This window comes from Juglans microcarpa x Juglans regia, chromosome 1D, assembly GCF_004785595.1.
Source record: "Juglans microcarpa x Juglans regia isolate MS1-56 chromosome 1D, Jm3101_v1.0, whole genome shotgun sequence".
Taxonomy (NCBI): domain Eukaryota; kingdom Viridiplantae; phylum Streptophyta; class Magnoliopsida; order Fagales; family Juglandaceae; genus Juglans; species Juglans microcarpa x Juglans regia.
This window is the reverse complement of record NC_054594.1, coordinates 48,327,639-48,336,889: the sequence shown is the minus strand read 5'-3', so window position 1 is coordinate 48,336,889 and position 9,251 is coordinate 48,327,639. Positions and strand designations below refer to the sequence as shown.

Sequence of the window (9,251 nt, the reverse complement as noted above, 5' to 3'; positions counted from 1 at the left end):
TGGTCCCTCCCAAGAATCATGAACTCACATAAATCCCCATATTCCTTGGTTTTTAAAAACACCTATTTGTTACTGGGGTTCATTCAGAAATTCTATAAAACTGGTGCCAAGTCATCAACAAGCAGCACCCAAAAAAAAAAAAAAAAAAAAAAGGCAACTGCAAGTGGGTACAAAAAAATTCAAAATAAGTTTAGAGATTAGTGGAGGTCCTTTTCGCGGAGGACGGGAGAATAACTGCTTCTAAACGGCTAGATTACCTAATCTCAAATCCATTCAAAAAAAGAGTGCAAGATTACTGTATTGCCCTTAATCCACAACAATCACACATAATGATCTTGCTAAGTTTTGGTGGTGCGCGGCCCAGTCATGGTTAAAAAAAAATTACATGTTCTGAATTCAATTAACAGGACTGAGTTGGAATGTGTACCCGAATTCAGAGGAGGCTGCAATCACTTGTTTCTATTTATTAAAAAACTTTGTAAGCAGTTAGTTAGTTAGTTAATCCCCACTCATTGATAAAATGGGTTGGGAAGATCAAATTCAAATCCAAGTATTCAACCCTTTCTTAAAACTCATCACATGTCCACCGAACCTAACCCACCCGTTCCTATTTATTTCCACATTTTCCATACCGTGAGATTCCCCATTTCCCATATTCTCATCAAATTTCTTTTGTTCTTTTATTCAACACTTCATTCTCTCTCAACTAGGTGGGTGTGGATTTCTTTAATCAAATGGAAATATTTGAACTATAAAATTAAACATTCTCAAAAAAAGTGCCAAATCTATGACAAAAAGAGCTTTGCCTTACAAAAAAAGTGTGGTGTGTGATGTGTGAGTATGCTGAATAAAATTTTTCTAACAAAAATTATAAAATTTCAAAACAAAGCCGGTTTATAAAATAATTCTTTTTAATTTGAAGGAAATTTTGCTCATAAAATAATGTTTCTTTTGTGCCAAAAGAAAAAGGGCAAGAAGTGCATAGTCAAGGGTGAAAATGTAAAACTCTGTAGTGGCATTGACAATGGTCACCACACAGCTAGCCCTATTTTATTAGTTTTTTGAACTTTGTACACAATGAGAGAGAGAGAGAGAGAGAGAGAGAGAGAGAGACGTTGGCAAAGGCATGTGGTGAGTTGCAGTGACCCTGCTTCCTCACCTAGCACTATAACCATGCTTATACTCGTTGAAACGTAGGACCAACACTGGCTCATTTACTTGACTTCACTTTTGGGTTTCGAAAACTTTCTTGTTCGATAAAGGTTTGGATGGAAACTTTGGTAAAGAAGAGCGGAAATTTTCAAAAGATAAAAGATGGGTCTGGATCTTTTGGTGATAATGGGGTTCGAGCTGAGTCGCACACCGATTCGAGCACCGAGTCTAGGGAGAGCAGCGGTTCTTCAAGATCGAGCAGCGAGACTACGAGTGGGGAAGTGAAAGCAAAAGGCCGGTCTTCGTCGCCGCCTCCGTTGGGTTGGCCTATTCGTAAGGCTCAAGTAAGCAAAAGTTCGGTTTCTGATATTGGTCAAAGTGAACAGAAACAACCCCATTTGGCCGATTCGACATTTGAGAAAACGGTCTCCCAAAATTCAGGTTTGTTATGCTTGGTTTCTAACAAAATGTAAGAAATTCTCAATAACTTCAGATTTTGAACGTTACTACTCTTTCGTATTTCAAGACCTGAGAAAGAGAAAAAATCCACCGGACTGAGTCTGATACAACTAAATTTGCTTAATAGAGCTGTTTCGGAAAGCCAGAGAACACAAACCTCGGAATTATATGTTATCTTTTCTCCGGTTTTCTCAAGAACCAAACAATCTAAGAGTTGGTTATTATACCCATCTCATTTTATTATCTGACCATCTCTTGTAAACAATTCTCAAACAGCGATGGATATGATGAAGGAAAGATTTTCAAAATTGTTGCTTGGTGAAGATATGTCAGGGTCTGGGAAAGGGGTCTGTACAGCATTAGCTATCTCAAATGCCATTACTAACCTCTGTGGTATGCGCTCTCTCTCTCTCTCCTTGTTTAGCGTTTGATGGAATTATCCCGGGGTGAATGTTTCGATTACTTCATCTGACTCTGCCTATAAAATCATATAGCTACCATTTTTGGGCAACTATGGAGATTAGAACCGTTGCTTACTGAGAAGAAAACAATGTGGAGAAGAGAGATGGAATGGCTACTTTGCGTCAGTGATCACATTGTGGAATTGATACCCACTTGGCAAACATTTCCTGATGGGAGTAAGCTTGAGGTATTGCAGATGGTAGTCCTAATTTCAATTTTGTACATGTTAAGATCTTGAGATTAAAGTAGTAAAATCTTGTTTGGTTACTGTGGAAGAACACAACAAAAGATCTTGAACTTTTCATTGTTAAACTGGGTAAGTAAGCTCGAAGAAAAAAATGCTAATTAGACCGATAAAATTGACGAATTATAATTTTTATTATATCTTAAAGGTGAAGGAAGTGATTAGCAGTGAATTGGTTGTTTTTCTTTTAATTTTTAAAAAATGTTTAAAGATATTTAAAAAATGGTTGAAAGAAAAAAAAAATTTAAAAGTACATTTATACTTATTGGTACAATGCAAGGACACCATTCTCGTCCCCTAATATTGTCCGGAAGAAAAATCTTGGAAGTAAATATGGGCGAGACCCCAAAAGGATTATCAAGTAGTTATGTATTGGACTATTAATTCACGATTTCTTGTTTCTTTCTCGTGCATTCTCCAGGTCATGACTTGCAGGCCGAGGTCAGATATTTTCATCAATCTCCCAGCTCTGCGTAAACTAGACAACATGCTTCTTGTAAGTTCCAGTCTTGCTTGTTTCACACTATACCATTTTGTACTTAGTAGTCATTCTTAATTTGTTAAGGCATTTTCCTTTGTGACAGGAAATATTAGATAGCTTCGTCAATACGGAGTTTTGGTATGTTGATCAAGGTATTGTAGCTCCAGATGCTGATGGGTCCGCCTCCTTTCGCAAAACAATTCAGAGGCAAGAAGAGAAGTGGTGGCTACCTGTACCCCGCGTTGCTCCTAGCGGCCTCACTGAAAATTCAAGAAAACTGTTGCATCACACACGTGAATGTGCAAGTCAGATATTAAAAGCTGCAATGGCCATAAACAGTATAGCTTTAGCAGAAATGGAAGTTCCTGAGTCATACTTGGAAGCTCTTCCAAAGGTTTGAAAATCCAGCATAGCAGGACATGTAGATGTTTTACGTACATATTTAGTTGGGGGTCTGCATTTCAAATTATTGATTTACCTGCCCTTCTCGAACCCTTCCACACTATGCTGCAAAACTCAAAAACAACACACACACACTGACAAAGCCGTAAAACTTAGCCATGCCATTTGTAAACAAGTGTTGGATTCTTTGATGTTTTCTCCATTTGGTTCATGATATTTCTTCAACTCCTGAAATGATCACCATTCAAATTTGCCTGATATTGAACTCTTTGTTAATTTGCTTCAGAATGGGAGAGCATGTCTAGGGGATGTTATTTACCGTTACATCACATCAGATCACTTCTCTGCAGAGTGCCTGCTCGATTACCTTGATTTATCCTCGGAACATGTTGCTCTCGAGATTGCCAACCGTGTTGAAGCTTCCGTGTATGTATGGCGTAGGAGAGCTCACGCCAGACTCCCACCTAATCCTAACCGCTCCACTGCAAAGTCGTCGTGGGAAATGGTCAAGGACCTAATGCTTGATGGTGATAAGAGGGAGCTGCTTGCAGAAAAAGCCGAGAGTCTCCTGCTTTGCTTGAAGCAACGGTTCCCTGGTCTGACGCAAACTACTCTCGATACTAGCAAGATCCAATGCAATAAGGTTCAGACTATCTACTTTTGGATCAACTTGTCCCTCTAACGCCATTTCCCTTCTTATCTCTTAAACAAAAACTCTGTTTCCCAACTTGCAGGATGTTGGAAAATCCATTATTGAGAGCTATTCAAGAGTCTTGGAGAGCTTGGCATTCAACATTGTGGCTCGTATTGATGATTTACTATATGTGGATGACTTGACCAAACATTCAGACCGACTGTCATCAGCAGCTCCCACAGTTAGTGTGATTTCACACAAGACAGTTTCAATCCCATACTCGGTGCCTGACTCGAGCACTCCATACAAAACAACTTTTTCCACTCCAAGCTTTTCACCTGCACCGTTAATTAGCCCTGCCAGGGGAGAGAGAACTCCTTTTCTCTTCAACCGCCATAGCAAGCCTCCCCGCCGTGGATTTGGGGTAAAAAGAGTCTTGACGAACTATCTTGGTGTTGACTCAAAGGCAAGGATTAGTGGCAATCCAACAGAAGTTTTAGCTTCAACGCCAAAGCTAAGTAGCGCAGAAGGTTTGGAATGTCATAAAGAATCAACAACCCACCAAAATGGGGCCAAATTGAGCCAGGCTCGCTGAGCTTCTACTTATTTAGAGCTTATTTATTCACTTGTGATCAACAAACCGTCTGTCATAGAAAAAACCTTCTGCTGTAACCACCTATTTGTAGTTATGAGTTCGGAAAATTAACGTATTGGTCACAGATTTGCTGGCTAATTTGGATCTAAACTCTTCTCAATTTATTATTACAATTTTTTTATTAAAAAATAATATTCTAACAATATTTTATCATCTTAACATCTCAACCAATGATTCTATTCACTTGGGTGGAAAAACATAATCTTGATGGGGCATTCCGAGAATTGAACTCGGGACCTCTCGCACCCTAAGCGAGAATCATACCACTAGACCAAATGCCCATATGGATGTTGGGAAGAGCTTAAAGGTTTCTATATATGCATATAACATACAAAATTTATGCCGAAATCGAGAAAGCAATCGTATAGTAAAACGATCCTTGCAGGAATTCTTTAGAATCTTGCTCTTAAAGAAAACTCCAATAGGGAATCTAGATGTTGACAACGGATTTAGAGATGATGAGTACAACGAGCATCGTTGGATGCTTAATCAGGGCGAGGAGGGATAAAAACTATGAATGGATGAGCTAGTTCGGATTAACTGGTTTAGAGCATCCGATTCCGGGTGATAAAGCGTCGTTTGTTTTCAAGAAACATCTCATCTCATCTCATCTCATCTCACTTCATCATTACAACTTTCTCAAATTCCCACACAAAATAAAATAAACAATTCAACTTTTTCAAATCCCAAAACAAAAATAATATTAAAAAATATATCCTAATAATATTTTATTCAACTTTTTAATTTTAATCTCATCTCATCTCATCTCATCTCTGAAAACAAACGAGCCCTTTTTAGCAAGACAAATTAACTGTTTGACAAAAACACCTCTTTATCCGGTTTCGAGAAAGGTTTTGGATTTCCTATTTCATGGAAAGGTTTTGGGATGTGAACAGTTACCCCAGTATTCATACATAAATCACTTTTTATAAATATTTTATTCTAATAAATAAATCAAATTTTTCTTTCAATTATCTACACTTTCCTCATGTTCATATTTGTTATAGTTGAAATTTGAAAAAAATGTCACTATTGAGATGATCCAATTTTTTTTAAACCATTTGTGAAAATATGATTTTTTTTAAGTATTATTATTACTAAAGCACTGATTTTAAAAATATTATCATTTAGAGAGGTGAGTAGTTTAAAAAAAATTGTTACAGATGAAAAATAAAAAATATAGGTACAACAAATAATTAAATAATTACAAAATTGTGAAAAAAAAATAAGTTAAAAAGTTTTCTTTCTATCATTCTCAAAAAGACAAAAAAATGAGTAGTTAAAGATGTACGAGTTAAGTAGTAGAAAAAATAATAGAAAATTATTATTTTAATAAAATAGAAAAATAATAGGAAGTAAGATGTAATAGCACTGACATTAGCACCTTCAAAATTTGAAGAAATATGGCTCGAATAATCTGTATTGGAGTAGTCAAATAATAGGAACTTGAAATATGAGTAGCTACAATATTAGAGAGTGTTTCTTAATATTTGAAGATGTCATATTCATCTTTAAAAGTAATATTTTATTCTAAAAAATAGATCCAACTATTTTAATATTTTATTCTAAACATCAAAACTAACTAATAGTTGAGAAATAGGTTGAGGAAAAATAATAATTAGGAAATAATATTATATTATTATTTTTACTAATTCAATATGGAGTTATGACTTTAATGATTTTGGATTTATAGAAAATATATACTTTTAACTATATTTTGGAGATGATTTTGATGAATCCAATACTAATACTTTAAGAGGTTTTTGAAATATGGATAAAATTTAAGAGAAAATTTTAAAAAGTGTAATTTTTAACCAAATTATAAAAAAATTTATAGGAAATCCAATATAAATGCTTTGACTTTGAGACAAATAATAATACGTGGGAAACGGAAGTAGGACCGATGAAAATATCTTGAGTGTCTATAAGCTCGTTACACAATTATTTGGGTCCAGAGGTTTACCAATTAACTTATTTTTCGATGAATAAGATGTATGAGGTTCCTAAATATTCGTTCTTTTTTATAAGCTATGTCCTCTTTACTCCATAAAGAATGGCTTCTATAACTAGAGATTTAATGACAACCATGTTCATTTTGTGAGGCAATTCAAAGGCTAGAGGTACAAGTTTCTTTATTATGTGAATTAATTAGTAATTGATGAGGCATCTCCATTCTCAATAACGTCGTTGTAGTATAGTGGTGAGTATTCCCGCCTGTCACGCGGGTGACCCGGGTTCGATCCCCGGCAACGGCGAATTTTTATACTTTATGCTCCCATGTTTTTCCTCGTGACATGGAGCGTCATAACTCACAGTGTTGGGCACCTCGTGAGCCGATAGCCCAATATGCTATAATGATCGGTATTTGAATTGTTGTTTCAAACCACTAACCAGCCTACTTATTGGACTGGACTCGTTTGTTTTCAATATTTTTTTCAAACTTATTTCGTCTAATAATTATAATTTTTTTAAATTTTTATATAAAATAAAATAAATAATTTAATTTTTTTTAAATTTTTAAATAAAATAATAATAAAAAATATATTATAATAATATTTTATTCAAATTTTAATTTTAATCTTAACTCATCTTATACGAAAATAAACGAGACCGTAACACTTCTCAGCCAATCTATTAGCAAATGAACTGAACTATCTTGGATCATTTGCTCAAAGGAACATCAACAACTCTTTTTATTTTTTTACCCGAGAGTTCGGTTAATTTCCATTAGTTTTTTAGTTTTAGTTTTAATTCGTTTATTCTTATAACGTGGTATGATATTTTCCCTATTAGTCTCAGCATTATTATAATTTATATTGGGCTTAAGGGTCTGACTCCGTTGGATCCACGGCAAGAACATATTATATGGATACAGTGGTATCATAAAAGGGAATGTCACTCTTCTTATTGAGCAAGTACTCACACCTAATCATGTACCACCACTTTGTACTATTTTTAATTACTTTGTGAAGATTGTTAGGGAATCCCGTCCCTTCTTCATATATCATTTTTTCTGTTTAATGAAATTAATTTACTTTAAAAAAAAAAATACTCACCTAATCACACCGTTAATAGGATGCATTTTAAACAATTATTTATTGTTATAAAAATTAAATTAAAAATTATTATAAATGGCTTATATTAGTAAGTGTGACAGTATATAACTTATTTGTCATGAGGAATAATATTTATTTGCCATAAAATATTATAATAAAAATAAGTAGTAACTGATATAACTTCATGTAATCTATTAGACCTCTTGACGTACCACATCAAGTAATCTTAATTAATTTTTATATAATATTTTTATGACAAAAATACTCCTCTAATAAAAATTACATTATTTATAAAATCACTCTTATTAATTACATCACCGAGTATCATTTTTGTCGTGAATGTGCAAACTTTCCTATTCTAGTGAGTGAAAAAGAAATTATATATATTATAAAAGGAGTATTGCTAACATGCGGTCTAGTTTTGATTGCTGGGCCTGCTCGTTAGTATAAAGTTATTTTTTATATTTTTTAATATCTTTAAATATTTTTAAAAAATAAATATGCCAATACATTAAAAATTATTTTCTTAATTATTAAGTAAAAATAATTAAAAAAAATAAATATATAAACAGTTAAAATGAAAGGACAAACTCAAGATACATATTAACATTTTCTTTATAAAAATTTACTACAATATTGCATGCGTCTATTTTTATTTATTTATAAATTTTTGTTCCTCGAGACATTAAAATTTGAATAAAAGCAGCAATTGCATAGAATTGAACTGAAACGCACAAAAATTGTGCAACTAAATTCATTCCCACTGTGTTTAAAATAAAAATAAAAAAATTCATTCCGACTACTTTACTACACGTGCGTACAAAGCAGTCTTGTGCATCGAATAAAGCAAAGCGTAACGCTTTGTCCTAACAAACATCACCTGTTTTTTTTTTTTTTTTTTTGGGCCAAAAATTGCAGCATCAGCTGTTCAGCTGTCAAAATACTCTCTGAGTCTGCAACTTTTACCACTTCCCATTCTAGACCCAAACACCCACCCAAGATCTAAAGCTTCTCCGATCCGGAACCCTACCTTCCGATCACTCCCGAAGTCCACCCCTTCCACCTTCCGATCACCCTCATCTGCCAAAATGCCCACCAGCATCCACATCAGCGCCCTAGACGGCATCGTAAACGTGAACTCCCTCTTCACCTTAGCCGTTTTCATCGGCCTGGCCTGGAACCCCACCGACCCCAACAACAACCTTATCTTGGAACCCTCCTGCAACCCTGGCCCTTCGGTCGCCGAGGACCTTGTTGCCTTCCACGTCTACTCCTTCAGCTCTTTTCTCTTCTCCAGTCTCATCGCCCTGGGTCTCAAGCAGGCCATCCGGATCAGCAAGAGCCCCGCCTACCACCCGCCAGTAGAGTTCCTCGCCCACATCAATCGGTCTGTCCTGCGTGTCGGGATGCTGGTGTCGGGTATCGGCTCAGTTTTCGGTTGTGGGTTCTTGATGCTGGCTCTGGTCAACGTGGTCCAGATCAAGCTTGGGACTTTGGCTTGTGGAAGCACAGAAAGCTTCGCGGCTGTGGTCCCGCTCGTGATTTTGGTTCCCGTTGGGCTTCTCCTGTATGCTTGTATGGTTTTGTACGCTTTTACTCGCTAGGTTAATGTAACTTACTGTTGTCTGTTCTTTTGTAATTTCTGCGGATTGTTGGATTTTCTTCGTCTAAACTACGGAAAATCATGCATGGAAGATATGCTTAAA

General features: G+C 35.4%; 2 protein-coding genes and 2 non-coding genes across 4 annotated transcripts; 3 read left to right on the top strand and 1 right to left on the bottom strand.

The window, feature by feature from the left end:
• The first annotated feature begins 1,149 nt into the window (after positions 1-1,149).
• On the top strand, positions 1,150-4,561 carry LOC121263693 (rop guanine nucleotide exchange factor 5). The gene is made up of 7 exons (XM_041167043.1): positions 1,150-1,593; positions 1,888-2,004; positions 2,106-2,260; positions 2,739-2,813; positions 2,902-3,192; positions 3,487-3,843; positions 3,935-4,561. Exons 1-7 carry the CDS (start codon positions 1,269-1,271, stop codon positions 4,427-4,429), a joined length of 1,815 nt encoding a protein of 604 aa, XP_041022977.1. The 5' UTR covers positions 1,150-1,268; the 3' UTR covers positions 4,430-4,561.
• A 137-nt stretch (positions 4,562-4,698) lies between these two features.
• Positions 4,699-4,770, bottom strand: TRNAP-AGG. The gene has a single exon. It is a non-coding gene; the product is annotated as a tRNA-Pro (tRNA).
• A 1,902-nt stretch (positions 4,771-6,672) lies between these two features.
• On the top strand, positions 6,673-6,744 carry TRNAD-GUC. The gene has a single exon. It is a non-coding gene; the product is annotated as a tRNA-Asp (tRNA).
• A 1,713-nt stretch (positions 6,745-8,457) lies between these two features.
• Positions 8,458-9,251, top strand: LOC121249370. The gene has a single exon (XM_041148098.1). The coding sequence runs from the start codon at positions 8,634-8,636 to the stop codon at positions 9,147-9,149; it is 516 nt and encodes a 171-aa protein (XP_041004032.1). The 5' UTR covers positions 8,458-8,633; the 3' UTR covers positions 9,150-9,251.

Bases quoted from the DNA above. Each gene is read 5' to 3' on its own strand.
- LOC121263693 (XM_041167043.1), top strand. From the start codon at position 1,269: ATGGAAACTTTGGTAAAGAAGAGCGGAAATTTTCAAAAGATAAAAGAT. The intron at 2,005-2,105 runs GTATGCGCTCTC...AAAATCATATAG, and splicing joins TGCCATTACTAACCTCTGTG to CTACCATTTTTGGGCAACTA. The intron at 3,844-3,934 runs GTTCAGACTATC...CCCAACTTGCAG, and splicing joins GCAAGATCCAATGCAATAAG to GATGTTGGAAAATCCATTAT.
- LOC121249370 (XM_041148098.1), top strand. From the start codon at position 8,634: ATGCCCACCAGCATCCACATCAGCGCCCTAGACGGCATCGTAAACGTG.